The sequence below is a fragment of the Mixophyes fleayi genome, chromosome 4, assembly GCF_038048845.1.
Source record: "Mixophyes fleayi isolate aMixFle1 chromosome 4, aMixFle1.hap1, whole genome shotgun sequence".
In the NCBI taxonomy this organism is placed as follows: Eukaryota; Metazoa; Chordata; class Amphibia; order Anura; family Limnodynastidae; genus Mixophyes; species Mixophyes fleayi.
In genome coordinates, this window is record NC_134405.1 from 34,938,732 (window position 1) to 34,955,222 (window position 16,491).

At 44.4% G+C, this 16,491-nt stretch overlaps 1 protein-coding gene across 1 annotated transcript in view; it reads right to left on the bottom strand.

The window, feature by feature from the left end:
• LOC142151183 (venom factor-like) overlaps positions 1-13,611 on the bottom strand; it is a 192,702-nt gene extending 179,091 nt beyond the window's left edge. The window contains 1 exon segment of the mRNA XM_075206549.1: positions 13,515-13,611. Within this exon segment, the coding sequence (XP_075062650.1) occupies positions 13,515-13,579 (65 nt within the window). The 5' untranslated portion in view covers positions 13,580-13,611.
• Positions 13,612-16,491: the final 2,880 nt, after the last annotated feature.

Genomic DNA, 16,491 nt, shown 5'->3' on the forward strand with positions numbered 1-16,491 from the left:
CCTGGGTAAAGACTCCTAGTGCCCGTGACAGTAAGATCAGGCCATGACAGACCCAGATACGGAACCTACAGCCAAGGAGATGCTGCAGCATCTGGTCAGCCGTGTGGAGCAACAGGATGCTCGCCAACAGCTGTTACTTCAATGTTACCAATCGTTAACCTCCCAAGGAACATCTGGACAGACTGTTACAGCTAATATTGAAGCTCCTGTGCTTTCCTCCGTTTCCCCAGTGCCATCCCAGGTGTCTACAGCTTCCGCGCTTCACCTGCCTACTCCGTCAAAGTACGATGGAGACCCCAAAACTTGTAGGGGTTTCCTTAACCAATGCTCAGTTCATTTTGAGCTCCAACCTCAAAATTTTTCTACCCATCGTTCCAGAGTGGCCTATCTTATCTCATTGTTTTCTGGACAAGCTCTGGCTTGGGCCTCCCCTCTGTGGGAGAGAAATGATCCAATACTACAAGATAGTGCCAAATTCATTTCTACGTTCCGAAGTGTGTTCGATGAACCAGGTCGTGTGACCTCCGCTGCTTCCAGCATTCTTCGTTTACGACAAGGTCCTCATACAGTAGGCCAGTACGTCATTCAATTTAGGATCTTAGCCTCTGAACTTCAGTGGAACACTGAAGCATTAATTGCCGCCTTCTGGCAGGGGCTCTCCGATAAAATTAAAGATGCACTGACTACCCAAGAGCTTCCTTCGTCACTAGAAGATTTGATCTCTCTTTGCCATCGTGTAGACATGAGATTTCGTGAAAGAGAATCTGAGAAAACAACTTCTGTTAAAGCACCTCTTCGTTCAACCCCTCAATTTCGTCCAGCTTCACCTTCTGTGATTCCCATGGAGATAGGACGTTCCAAATTATCTTTAGAAGAGAGGAAACGAAGAGTCAAGAATAGACTCTGTATCTATTGTGCTGATTCCACACATATGCTCAGCTCTTGCCCTAAGAAATCGGGAAATGCCAGGCCCTAACTAGTTCTGGAGAGGTGAAGTTAGGGTCCCTGGAGTCCTCTCCATCTTCTAGGAAATTAAAAGTCTGCGCTTTTGATGTTACGATTTCCTTTGCTACCAAATCTTTTGAGTCACAGGCATTGATTGATTCTGGAGCAGCAGGAAATTTCATTTCTAAATCCCTAATGAATCAATGGTCTCTACCAGTGATTACTTTAAAAACACCGATTACTGTGACTGCTATAGATGGATCACGTCTCATCAATGGTCTCATCACCCAGAGTACGTCTCCAGTAACACTTCAGATTGGTGTGCTGCACCATGAAGAAATTTCGTTTTTAATTCTTCCAGTTACGACAAGTCCGATTGTCTTAGGCCTTCCATGGCTTCAGTGTCACTCTCCCCAGATTGACTGTCGCACTCCTCAAGTTACGTCTTGGGGAGCTGAATGTCATCATCGTTGCCTTTCTCAAGTTATTCCTCTTAGAGTACAGCAATCTTCCATCTCATCTACCTCACCGGGACTCCCTCCTCAGTATGCTTCATTTGCCGATGTGTTTGATAAAGCTTAGTCTGAACGTCTTCCTCCTCATCGTTCTTGGGATTGTCCGATCGACCTTCTACCTGGCAAGACTCCTCCCAGGCGTCGGGTCCACTTTCTTTACCTGAAACTCAAGCCACATCTGAGTACATACAGGAGAATCTCCAGCGAGGGTTTATTCGACCTTCCACCTCTCCCGCTGGAGCCGGGTTCTTCTTCGTTAAAAAGAAGGATGGATCACTACGCCCCTGCATAGATTTTCGTGGACTCAACGCCATTACTATCAAGAATCGGTATCCCATTCCGCTGATCACTGAGCTATTCGATCGCATCAGGGGAGCTCGGATCTTTACTAAGTTGGATCTTCGTGGTGCCTACAATTTAATTAGAATCCGTTCCGGTGACGAATGGAAGACAGCGTTCAACACCAGAGATGGGCATTACGAGTATCTAGTAATGCCTTTCGGGTTGTGCAATGCCCCCGCTGTTTTCCAAGGCTTCATCAATGAGATCTTTCGGGACTTATTATATGTATGTGTCGTTGTCTACCTGGACGACATATTGATCTTTTCACAGGACCTGCCTTCTCATCACCAACATGTGGCAGAGGTCCTCTCCAGACTACGGAAAAACTCATTGTTCTGTAAATTAGAAAAATGTTCATTCGAGTTGCCCCAGATTCCATTCTTGGGGTATATAGTTTCCGGAGTTGGCCTGAAGATGGATCCAGATAAGGTGAATGCTGTACTACATTGGCCCCAGCCAACTACTCTTCGTGCTATCCAGCGTTTTTTAGGTTTTGCCAATTACTATAGACGCTTCATTCAAGACTTTTCATCCATTGCCTCTCCTATTGTGGCCCTGACTCGTAAAGGGGCTAATACTAAGCAATGGTCATCTGAGGCTCTCCAAGCCTTTCAAATTCTCAAAGAGTCCTTCTCCTCTGCTCCCATTCTTCGACAGCCTGATGTGACACTTCCCTTCTTCCTAGAAGTGGATGCCTCTAATGTGGGCTTAGGAGCCATTCTCTCCCAACGCTCGGAGCAACAAAAATTCCATCCTTGTGCCTTTTACTCTCGAGGTCTCCTGCCTGCAGAGAAGAATTATACAATCGGGGACAAGGAGTTGCTGGCTATCAAAGCTGCATTAGAGGAGTGGAGATACTTATTGGAAGGAGCTCGCCATCCGGTGACGATTTTCACGGATCATAAGAACCTGTCATATCTACAGTCTGCTCAATGCTTGAACCCTCGTCAAGCAAGATGGTCTCTTTTCTTTTCCCGTTTTGAATTAATTATAACCTTCAAACCAGCTGCTAAGAACAAAAAAGCTGACGCTCTATCTCGAGCTTTTGTGACGTCCACTGACGTTGAAGAGGTTCCCAACCATGCTATTCTAGACCCCAAATGTATCTCGCTGGCTGCTTCGTCCACCAAAATGCTACCATTTGGGAAGACCGTCGTGCCTCCTACTCTGAGGAGGAAAATCCTTTCGTGGTTCCATGCCTCTCGTTTTTCTGGACACGCCGGTGAACACAAGACCCTTGAGATTCTCTCTCGAAGTTACTGGTGGCCTTCAATGAGGAGAGACGTCAAAGAGTTTATTGCTTCCTGTGATTTATGTTCTCAGTTCAAATCCTCCCGCAGAACCCCAGCAGGGTTGCTGCGACCACTACCCCTTCCGTCCAAGCCTTGGACCCATATTAGTATGGATTTCGTTACTGATTTGCCACCTAGTAAGAATTATAATACTATTTGGGTAGTGGTAGACAGATTTTCGAAGATTCCTCATTTTGTCCCTTTGTCTGGTTTGCCTTCCTCATCTACTCTGGCTGAACATTTCATTAAAGAAATCTTTCGTATCCATGGATGTCCGTCTGAGATTGTGTCAGATAGAGGAGTACAATTCGTTTCCAGATTCTGGCGGGCCCTTTGTAAAACCTTGGGCATACGATTAGCACTCTCATCTTCTTACCATCCGCAATCTAACGGACAAACTGAACGGGTCAATCAAGATCTTGAGACCTTTATAAGGATGTTCTCTTCAGCCAATCAAGACAACTGGGTAGAATTGCTTCCTTGGGCTGAATTCGCCCATAACAACATGTACCATGAGTCATCATCCAAAACTCCATTCTTTGTGGTCTACGGTCACCATCCGTCTTTTCCGGAATTTCCTGCCCTCCCTCCCACCCAAGTTCCTGCTGTGGAGACTGCTTGTCAGACCTTCAAAAATATCTGGTCTCAGGTCAAAACCTGTTTAAAGAAGACATCTAACAAATATAAGTCTTTCGCAGATAAGAAGAGGCGGGCTATTCCACCACTAAAAATTGGAGATCGTGTCTGGTTATCTACCAAAAATATCCGTTTGAAGGTTCCATCTATGAAATTCGATCCTCGTTTTATTGGTCCATATAGGATCATTCAAGTAATCAATCCAGTGTGTGTTAAACTTCTTCTTCCTAAGAATCTTCGGATTTCCAATGCCTTCCATGTGTCCTTGCTCAAACCTCTCATCATCAACCGTTTCTCGACTCCTCCTTCAGCACCTCAGCCAGTTCAAGTTCATCAGGAGGAAGATTTCGAGATTACTGAGGTATTGGATGCAAAAATTTCGCGAGGAGTTCTCCGTTTCCTCGTTCATTGGAAGGGCTTTGGTCCTGAAGAGCGTTCATGGATCAAAGCTGAAGATCTTAATGCTCCAGCTCTTCTGAAGAAGTTTTATTCCAAAAATCCGGACAAGCCCGGTTCCAGGCGTTCTGTGCCCACCTTTAAAAGGGGGGGTACTGTCACTCACCGGACTGTGAGTGCTTCTTCCCGGACATTTAGGAACCGTGGCCGTCCGCCATCCTGAGGGTCTGCGCATGCGCAGCCCTTTCTAACCCTTCAGTGTATGTTCCTTTAACTTAATTGGCAGATCAAGCAACACTCCCTATATTAAGCACCTGTGGTCAATACCACGTTGCCTGATCTTGGAGTCTCATTCCCCATGAGCCTCTGAAGGTGTTCCTGTGTTTCCTCGTGTATTCAGCGCTGCTGATTCCTGTGGTTTCCAAACCACTTCTACCTACTGTGGTTTCCAAACCACTTCTACTACTGTGGTTCCCATACCACTTCTACCTTCCTGTGTATCATCATGACTGTTAGCTGATTCCTATCCGCTGCCTCCGTGCACTACAGTCTTCAAGCCACTTCAACTCTATCATATATCATCGTGACTGTTAGCTGATTCCTATCCGCTGCCTCCGTGCACTACAGTCTTCAATCTACATCTACTCACCTGTGCATCATCGTGACTGTTAGCTGATTCCTATCCGCTGCCTCCGTGCACTACAGTCTTCAACCTGCAACTCGTCTGTGTTCCATCATGACTGTTAGCTGATTCCTATCCGCTGCCTCCGTGCACTACAGTCTGCAACCTGCAACTCGTCTGTGTTTCATCATGACTGTTGGCTGATTCCTATCCGCTGCCTCTGTGCGCTTCAGTCTTCAGCTCATCTCAACTCTCCCGTGTTTCCTCGAGACTGCCACTACTATTGCTATCCGCTACTCTCCATGATCATCAGTACCAGCTCAACTCTGCTCTCCCGTGTGCCATCGTTACTGCACCTGCTGGTTGCTATTGGCTACCTCCGTGTGTCCGCAGAGTCCTGCTGCCGCTTCTCCTCATCTCTACTCGTCCTTCAACTGCTGATCCACTCTCCATGCTTTCCTGTGTTCCCGCTGGTCTCTACCCGCCTGTCAGCATTGGATTCGTGTCTCACTACTTACCTTCCCGCTAGACCATCGCTACTCTTCAGGGTCCTCCAGGAGTCCAGTTCCAAACTCTACTGATTCCTGTGTATTCGTTTTCCTGCTGGTCTACCTACCTGTGCGCTGCACCTACTTGACTACCGCTTCACCCATCCAGGGACTTCGCTTCCTGCCGGCCTCCTGCCGTTCAGGTATCTCTGCACTCCTGTCTGACAGCCTGCTTCTGAACCACGGTATGCATACTTCTCATTGACTGTGCTGGTGTATTGCATATCTTGCTGGACTGTGTTGGTTCTTCTCTGGAGTTTGCTATCCGCTGAGTCTACTGCCATCATTGACTGTGTTATCTTGTGCCGGATTACCTCAAGAGACTTTCTATTATTACAGTGCTGTTCAGTCATTTATATATTGTGCATATTATTGTGGATCAAGTTTAAGGTGCCCGTGTATCTCCTGTGTTGCAGTCTCTCCCCGTGCTCCTCCTCACATATATATTCAGTGGTACAACTTGCTAGAGGCAGACCACTGATCCCTGTTCCCTGTGTCACTTGTTCCAGTATCCTTTCACATAGCAGTGGTACAACTTGCTAACGCAGACCACTGACTCCCCGGATACCTCCACTTGGATTCCATTCCTTCACTCAAGACAGCGGTACAACTTGCTATCCGCAGACCGCTGACTCTCATCACCTCCTCGTTTCTGTTGGACATTTCTCCTCACTATAGCAGTGGTACAACTTGCTACCGCAGACCACTGACTACCTTCACGTGTCCTTTGTCCATACAGTTCCTCGTGTATTATTACCTCCATATTACCAGTGCTGCTAGTCATAGACTTTCCTGAGCATCTCATCATCTGCTATTTTCTGTTCCGTGATCACCCTGCTACCAGAGTACCATAATACCACCTATATTGCTCTGGTAAGCCTATCACCTGGTGATCCCTGGGTAAAGACTCCTAGTGCCCGTGACAGAGGGTAAGTTGGTGTCTAGTATGATCTACCATTGTATATCAATTAAATAATCATGCGACTGTCACCAAAAATTAAAAATTAAAATGAATAAAAAATAAAAATATGAAAAAGTGATTGTTTATTTGATGTTCATGTGTGGTATTTTTTTATTGGATGTGAAAATACTTGATAAATACATTTACAAATCATAATAGTAGTCTGCATTTGCTTTGTCAGTGAGTACCAGGGTGTACTCCTTTAAATTAATAAAATGTGTATAAAAAGTGTATAAAATCACTTAAATAAAATGCTTTTGCTTTGTCTAAACATTCAACTTCAGCAATCTAGAGTGAAATATTTTCAATGGCATTAGAAACATTTTAAGCATCAGGGAAAAGGAAATACAATTGGAAAAACATATTTAGAACACAAGAAGTCAGCATGTTGGATTGTGTACATAGAACATTTGATCACTAAGGTCAGTTTCTAGTTTACTGATATTCTCAGCCAGAGCTTTTTTTCCCATAGAACGCTGGGAACGGCGTTCCGGGACCTTTTTTTTTTTGTTTGCGGCGGCTTCTCCGCCGGCCTTTAACAATAAAAAGTAAAAAAAATAAACAAATACCATCTCTCCGGCGCGGCTGCGCCCTCCTCCCTTCTCTATTTGCTAGGACTGTCGGGCGTGACGTCATCACGCACGTCGCGCCCGGCATTCATTCACGGAGGTGTGAGGAGCATATTCAACACAAGAAGAGGAGCGGTGCACCAGAAAAGAAAGCTAATAAGAAGTGAAGAGGAGAAAGGAGGCAATAGAAAGCAAGGTAAGTTAAAGGAAAAATGGGGCGCTGTTTAAAAGAAAGTGTGCAAAAAAATAAATGGTGATTTTTTTTTTAAAAAAGGCCAGCATGAGGGTGGGGGGAAGGGGGAAGGGGGTTCGGTATAAAAATTAGTAGGGCCCGGGGCACAGCATAAAAACTCAAGGGGGACCAAAAAATTAGTGCACTGGCATTGGCACAGGATGAAACCTGAAGGGGGACATAAAAATGATTAGGGGCACTGGCCTAGGATGACACCTGAAGGGGGACATAAAAATTATTAGGGGCACTGGGACAGGATGACACCTGAAGGGGGACATAAAAATTATTAGGGGCACTGGCACAGAATGAAGACTGAAGGGGGGCATAAAAATTATTATTAGTGTTTGGAATTTACTATGAACATTTGCCTGAAATACAATACATTAAAGGTATGTTTAGATATGAATGAATAATTTTTTTTCATAAAATATTAACAAGATGTGAGTTCCACCACCTTTTTTTTTTTACAAAAAAAACACTGTTCTCAGCCATACATGTTTGAATCCTCCATGCCCTCTAATCTGTGTGATCCACATTGTCACAATATTATCTGCCATCCTGTCCTGATGCCTTCCTTGTCCATAGTTCTCACGCCCCTTCTCCTTCAACGAGTAATTGGCAGTGATGAGGCCCAACACCTCAGTCCTGCAGCTACAGAGCGGCACATATCTGCTCAAATTAGTTCTTTCACCATATGTCAAACTGTTAATAATTGTCAGAGTAAAGTTCAAGCGTTGTGTGCACAGTGTCTGACAGCCCGGGCACCTTAACACAAAGTGTCCAGTTTAACAGCTGAATCTAAAATTCAGTTAACTGTTTCTGTCAGCTAATTGATTAGTCTAATTAGGACAGTGGTATAGCTGTCAGTGGTTCACAATAACATACAGGTGTATGGTACCTGACACTACAAGGCAATATGTTGGATTTAAAAACAGACACACACATCATGCAAGTCAAATCAAAATACATTTTCAATGACAAAGAGCAAAGAATATTCACTTAAAATGTACGTGTTTGGCACATACTAGATGTTTAAAATGATAGAATAAGCAGAAATATATTTACTCTCTCCTGGTGAAGATTAAACATAGGGATGACTGTATACATGCAACTTTGGACAGGAAACCTATAAAAGGCTTAACGGTTGATATAATGACTTCCCTTACCTTCTTACTCTTATTTAACTATTTCCTTAAATAATTGACACCAAACCTGAGTGTGGCAATATTAAAATAGTTTATTTAAATATGGTGGTGGAGAAAGATTTCAGTCAGTACGACATCCACCGGGCAGAACCAGAATGGTCCAGCATTAACCATGGGACCTCATCCACTGTAGGACAATCAATCCAACCGTGGGTTCAAGTGGGGGACAACCAATCACACCCCGGGCGCACATATCTACCTTAGCCGAAGCACGCGCCCTGTGCTTTACAGAACCCGCCATTCCTCTGGGCTAAACAGAACGCGACTACAGAGCGACCCACAGGGGCGGTACCTGTATGAGACTATAGCCGATTTACCCAAAGAGAGGCGGGCTCAGCATGCCCACTACCATAATGTACGCTCTAACCACTGGCCGTCGACTGCACTACATTTTCCGACATCTCTCCATCCAGGATCTGCACCAGCAGTCCAGCATACCATAACTTAGCACTATCGCGATAAGCAGTCATCACATCATGTATTTCACAAAGTACCGCCAACAGTGAAGGTTGGTGGGCAACATTCATCCGCCCATCCAATTTATAGACCCTGTCTACCCCTCCCCTATGACATCAGATGGGTGTACTCTATAATTAACTATTAACCCCAGAGAATAAATCCAGTTTAAAGATAAATCCTCACAGGGCCGGCAGAAAGAGGTAGGCGGGTGAAGCAAGGCACATACAAAAAAAAAGATAGAAACAAAAATCACGGCGGCGCCGGTGCCCCCTCCTCCCCTCTGCTCCCTTTTCACTGACAGTGTTGGGCGTGACATCATCACGTTCCAACACTGGCAGTGAAGAGTAGCGCTGAGAGGAGCAACACACTGAGAGAGCATGAAGAGAAGACTGAAAAAAAGAATACAGATGAAGAGGAGGAGGAGAAGAAAAGAAGATCATAAATAGGTAAGTAAATAATGGAGGGGGACAGTAATGTGGAAAAATGAGGGGAAAAGTATGTGGGGAAAAAGGAAGGGAATAGTAATGTGGGGAAAAAGGTAGGGGACAGTATGTGGGAAAAAGGAGGGGGACATTAATTTGGGGAAAAAGGAGGGAGGCAGTAATGTGGGGGAAAAGGAGGTGGGGCAGTAATGTTCAAGAAGGAGAGAGGCAGCAGTGTGGATAACAAGGCGGCAGCAGTGGTATTAGGAGAGGGCATAGTGTGATAAAGGTACACAGTGTGATGAAGGAGGGGGGCACAACTATACTAATTTACCAAATATTTAAAATCTTATTACAAAGAATACATATTCTTCATTTATTTTATTCATATAGCAATTCATGTTTGCTACTTAATGTATTTATTTGTATTACTCTCTTTAGTAAAGTGTATTATTTGTATTGAAAGAAAAAGCATTATTGAATAAACAAATAATAAGAGGGCGCAAAATTATTTTTTGCAGGAGGGTGCCAGACATGCTAGCACCGGCCCTGAAGCCTCAGCTTTAAAATTATGGCTATTTTCTCAAGGTTTCACATTGGCAACATATACTTGACAGTATCGCTTAGTTGTTAAACAATTGCAACTATCTTTTTTGACATATCATTATAGCGTTAATTGGAGATACCAATTTTGTCTCTCTGATTATAGCCGCATTTCCAGGGCATCTCTTATGTCATTTATGAGGCACATTACTGTTGCACTATTCAAGTGACATTTACTATATCTATGAGGATATTAGTGGGGCTTTGCAAATTAATTTTTAGCATTTTTAATCACAATTTTAAAAAATGTTCTTTTAAGTTATTTTGCTCATGTCTTTCCAATGATTTTAATGATCTCTATTAAAAGTTATGTTTTAGGTAGCACTATAGGAGTGCCTCTCTATACACTGTCTTTTTCTTCTTTGTTTATTCCTGTAGTCCACAGACTCTGCTGGTCTCAGATATCTCTGCAGGATGTTGCCCAGTCTGTCTCCACTCCAGTGCTTTCTCCAAAGCCAGCACATGGGTGCTGCCATCTTTTATATTATTGTATTATGGGAGTGATATCTTTATTGGCTAACCAAAAAAAACATTGTATTTGCTAGCTTTAAGAGCACATAGGCCCCTTCATCAGGCGCTTTACAAAAGAAAGACTGAGAAAAAGGCACAACATTTAAGAGCTGTTACATCAAGAAATTTGTACGGGGGTGGGGGGGGAATACATCATTAAGATAAGCTAAAGTAATAAAAAGGAGGTTTTCCTTATGGATGGAAGAGTAAAAGTTCCATGAGTTCAGAGGTCTGCACTCTGCTGTGGCATGTGAAATGTGTCCATGTAGTGGATCATAAATACAGGTGTTAGATTGAGCCCTTGTGTCAGTGACTGGAATGTTCTTATCAGCTTAAATTCCCAGATTTATCTCTCCCTGTCATTTTTAAAAAGACCTTTCAGTACTAGCACTTTTAAATCTGTCCTACTGTGTCCTAGTCCAGAGAAGTGTTTACCCATGGGGGTGTCCAGAGTCTTCTTTGTCGTCTCTCTCTCTCTATATATATATATATATATATATATATATATATAATATATATTTATATATATATAGATATAGATATAGATGTATAGATATAGATATAGATAGATATAGATATATTACAAATCCAACTGGACCACCTTGCATTGGTTTCATCCCAATCAGTGAAGGGGAGTCAGAATGCATGACCGGACAGACATACAAAACAAATCCATCCAGTGGAACCCTCAGAACAGGCTCAGAGACCTCAACCCCCTAGTATGTCTTCTGGTATCCAATGTTACCAGTCTGTGAAGTTTTCATCCAAATCTATCCAGTGAAAGGCTCAGAACAGGCTTCCCGGATCAAAGGTCGGCCCAGCTTACAACAACGGGTGGTCTGACCAGGACCCAAATCCTCCAAAACCTTTCCACGATCCAACTGGACCACCCCGCGATGGTTTCAATATATAGATGTTTTCCAAATCCATTCAGTGTAATGTGAAGAACAGGCTCCCTGGGTCAAGTACTGGCCAGAGTACACCAACGAGAGGTCCGACCTGGACTTTTAATCCCCTAATATGTCTTCTAGGATCCAATGTTACCAGTCTGTGAAGTTATTGTCCAAATCCATCCAGTGGAAGGGTCAGAACAGTCTCCCCGGATCAAATTTCTGCAGAGAGTACACGAACAGGAGGGCCAACCGGGACCCTTATCCCTTAAAACCTGGCCAGGTTCCAGCTGGACATCCTTGCTTTGGTTTCATCCCAATCAGTGCAGGGGAGTCCGAATGCATAACCGGACAAACATACAAACCAAATCCATCCAGTGGAAGGCTCAGAGCAAGCTCCCCAGGTCAAAGATCTGCCCAACGGGAGGTCCAACTGGGACCTTAACCCCCTTAAAACCTGCCCAGGATCCAACTGGACCACCTCAGGTTGGTTTCATCCCAATCAGTGCAGGGGTGACCAATGCAAACAAACCAAATCCATCCAGTGGATGGCCCAGAACAGGCACCTCAGGTCAATGTTATGTCCAGTGTACACCAGTGGGAGGTCCGACTGAGACCTATACCCCCTACTATGTCTTCTGATATCCAATGTTAAAAGTCTTTTGAAATTTTCGTGCAATTCTATCCTGAGGAAGGCTCAGAACAGGCTCCGCGGGTCAAAGTTCTGGCAGATATACACCAATGGGATGTCCAACCGGGTCCCTAAACGCCTTAAAACCTGATTGGGATCCAAGTGATCAACCTCACGTTGGTTTCATTTGAATCGGTATAAACAAACAAACTTCTTCTCTTATATATATATACTAAGTGACGTACCCGACGTTACCCGTGTTTGAATCTTCAAATTATTAAGTTAAAAATGAGTTGGATGTAAGTGTCAACATTTTAAAATAATTAGCAGCTTAGAAGCTCTTGAACACACTCATTAGATGGCTGCCCAGTGTTGTTTTTGTTTTTATATTAAATGTTATCCAAATCCATTCAGTGGAAGGCCCAGAACAGACTTCCTGGGTCAAAGTTCTGGCCAGCTTATACCAACGGGAGGTCCAACCAGGATCTCACCCCCTGGTATGTCTTCTGAGATCCAGTGTTACCAGTCTGTGACGTTTTCGTCCAAATCCATCCAGTAGAAGGCTCAGAACTGGCTTCCCGGTTCTGTCCATTGTACACCAACGGGAGGTCTGACCGGGATCTTTACCCCCGATATGTCTGCTGGGATCCAATGTTACAAGTCTGTGAAGTTTTTGTCCAAATGCATCCAGTGGAAGATTGAGTAAGAAAACTTACTCAATTTTTTGCTTAACTTTCCTTAATGAATCAGGCCCTATGTGGCTTACTAAAAAGAGTCACCAATGCATGGTATTAATACTGACAGCTGACAATCGATAAAGTTCACCTTTCAAATATCAAGCCACTCTATATATACTTTAAAGCAGGACCACATATTGGGCATGATTCATTAAGAAAAGTTAAACAAAAAATTGAGAATTGTTTTTTTTACTCAAGTTTTCTGGACAAAACCATGTTTCAATGCCGGGGTTGAAACTGAGTTTATTATTTTGAACATAAGGAAAAATACTGGCAGTTTTTTTCATATAGCACACAAATACTTGATAGCTTATTTGTACATTGAACTTTAAAGTTGACCTAGAAAAAAAAAAGCCAGTATTTTCCTTATGTGCCAAATAATAAACTAATATGCACCCCTTACTTTGTAACATGGTTTTGTCCAGGAGAAAACTTATGTAAAAAAATGAGTACTTTCCTTAATGTATCAGGCCCATTGTCTACAAGTCTGATCACCACTGCGGGCTTCAGTCCCTTCACTCGGGGACCTAACTATTTTAAATGTCTCATCTTTTTATGTTTTTTTTTTAAACAAACAGGAAATTGGCACGAATTTTCTGCAACAGCTCTCTCCATTATAGACACACATAAAGTGCTAACTAAAGACCTTCATACTTAGCAGAACTTTATTCTGTCTCGCCAGAAATTGCTTCTTTCCTTACACTATATTTACTTATAAGGATGACATTTGTGTTCTTCTATGTGTATAAGGTTTTGGTGAAATTCTTGCCCTGCTTTCAAAACTATCAAAGATTAGCTGTAATAATAACATAAGATAAAATTAAAACAACTATGTTCTCACTTAAAAAGTTGCTGAAATTTTAATGTAGATTTGAGCGCTGTATTAGTACATTGTATGTATATGCAGAAGCATGGAAAACAGATTTGTTATATAAATAAATTTAGCCTAAAATTGAAAGAAGCAAAAAGGAGATTTGATGTGGACATCCCCATACTCACTGTGGTTGACTGTAGGACCCGATAAGCCCACATAGCAGTATAAGACAGAGAGCTCTATACACCATGATTCTGTCTGGGATATGTGCTGCCTCTGAGAGGTGGGCAGATTAGTTTTATAGAGGACAACTCTTTGAGGGTTGGAGACCAGACAAAGTAATCAATTTAATCAGTAACTGGAGAGAATTTAACATAAGAGTCAAGTTGTGCAAACAAATATTTACCTGACAGATAAAGGAATGTCTATTACAAAACCAAGCTTGATGGGAAATTACAAACACACAGGTTCAAATAGATACCGTATGAAAGAGAGTTTAACAATACTGAGGCACAATGCAAATATATGCAGGGAAGGAACATACTCGCTGCTTACAAGTTTATGGATGGACATGTAAATCCAAAAGAGAGAGCAAAAGTAATGACCTAAATAGCCCTCTAGGTATGAGTGTCGTCAGACCTGGAAGTGGGCATTTATTATTTTTTTATTATTATTAATTTTTTATTTATAGGGCGCCGCTAGGTGTCCGCGGCGCCCTACAGGGACAAATGAAATTACAATACGAGGTGAGACAGCACAGTACAGTAAACAATAATAACAGTAACTCAGTGAGCTCAGGGCACAGCTAGAGGGGCGGGGAAGAGGAGAGGGGATGGTCTGCCAACAACGGCAGCTAGGAGGGAGGGCACGGATGAGAGGGAGACCCCCAGGGGGAAGAGGAGGGAGTGAGAGGTGGCGGGGGAAGAGGGTCCTCGAGGAGGAGGCAGGGAAGCTGGCGAGCAAAGTTGAAAGTGGAGAAGACAGGAGGAGACAAGACCCTGCTCAAAGGAGCGTACAATCTAAGGGGTGGGGTAGACTGACAGAGAGACACAGGGGAGAGAGGGAGAGAAGGAGGAATAGAGAGGGGGAGAATGAAGGAAAGGGGAAGGGGAATGAAGGGGAAGAGTCAGAAGAGCAGGTAGGAAGTTAAGTAGGAGACTGAAAGGTTTTAAGGAAAAGGTGGGTTTTTAAACACCGTTTGAAACTGGACAGATTGGGGGAAGTTCTGATGGAGGGAGGGAGCTTGTTCCAGTGGAGGGGGGCAGCGTGGGCGAAGTCTTGGATACGCGCGTGGGAGGAGGTGATCAGGGGGGAAGAGAGGCGACGGTCATTGGCCGATCTGAGAGGGCGGGATGGAGCATGAATAGAGAGGAGGGAGGAGATGTAGGGTGCTGTGGAGTTGGCGAGGGCCTTGTATGTAAGAGTGAGGAGCTTGAACAGGATTCTGTAGGGTAAGGGGAGCCAGTGAAGGGATTGGTAGAGGGGGGAGACAGAAGAGGAGCGGCGAGAAGGGAAGATAAGCCTAGCGGCAGCGTTATGTACAGGTCGGAGGGGAGCAAGGTGAGAGTGGGGGAGGCCAGTGAGGAGGAGGTTGCAGTAGTCCAAGCGGGAGATGATCAGGGAGTGAATGAGGCATTTAGTGGCATCTTGGGAAAGGAAGGGCCGGATGCGAGCGATGTTCCACAGCTGGAAGCGGCAGGATTTAGCAAGAGAGAGAATGTGGGGGCCAAAGGAGAGAGAGGAGTCGAGGATGACCCCGAGGCAGCAAAGTTGGGGGACAGGGGAGATAGAGGTGTTGTCGACAGTGATAGAGAGGTCGGAAGGAGGCGGGGAGCGAGGGGGAGGGAAGACTATGAGTTCGGTTTTGGTGAGGTTAAGTTTGAGGAATCGAGAGGACATCCAGGAGGAGATGGCAGAGAGGCAGGCGGACACCCTAGAGAGAAGGGAGGGAGAGAGATCAGGAGAGGAGAGGTAGATTTGAGTGTCGTCAGCATAGAGATGATAGTTGAGGCCGTAGGAGCTGATAAGTTCACCTAGGGAAGAGGTGAATAGAGAGAAGAGTAAGGGTCCCAAAACAGAGCCCTGAGGGACCCCGACTGGAAGGGTGGACGGGAGGGAGAGAGACCCAGAGGTGGTGACGGAGAAGGAACGGTCAGCAAGGTAAGATGTGAACCAGGATAGGACAGGGCTGGAGAGGCCAAAGGACTGGAGGGTGTGGAGAAGGAGGGGGTGGTCGATGGTATCGAAGGCTGCAGAGAGATCAAGGAGGATGAGAAGGGAGAAGTGGCCCCTGGCTTTAGCCGCGAGGAGATCATTGGTGACTTTAGCCAGGGCAGTTTCAATGGAGTGAAGGGGGCGGAAACCAGACTGGAGAGGATCAAGGAGGGAGTGTTCAGAAAGGTAGGAGGAGAGACGGCTACAGACGAGCCTCTCGAGAATTTTGGAGGCAAAGGGGAGAAGAGATATGGGCCGATAGAGGGAGAAGTGGGGTCAAGATTAGTTTTTTTTAGAATGGGGGAAACTAGAGCATGTTTGAAGGAGGAGGGGAAGATTCCGGAGGAGAGGGAGAGATTAAAGAGGTGAGCGAGGTGGGAGCAGGTAGTGGGGGAAAGGGAGCGAAGAAGGTGAGAGGGGATGGGATCCAGGGGACAGGTAGAGGGGGCGAGGATGAAATGAGAGAGTGGACTTCCTCGCCCGTGGTCGGGCGGAAGGAGTGGAGGGGCAGGTGGCTAGGGGGGGAGGACGGAAGACTATCTTTTTGTACTACTGGATATCATTCCATATATACCATATTGCCACATTGTATTTGGTCTCCACAGTAGACACAGCGGGCCGTACCTTGTGTCAGAACTTTGATATCCATTTGTTTTTATCTTAAATACTATTGTTTATTTTATGCATATATTTGCATTTTAACCATTTTCCGGCTGGAATGTGTTATATACATATTGTTCTTCAATAAACACTTTATGCATTTTATATCCACCAACGCCCTGAACTTGATATACATATATATTCTAAGCCAGTAGGTCAATGCTCCAAGTAGAAGCATATTACAGGCAAGTAATGATCGTGTCCAATAATAAAGTCTTGTACAGATCCTTAATCGAGAATACCTGGTTGCCGTGGGGACGCTCAAGCAAACTTTGTAAAAACCAACAT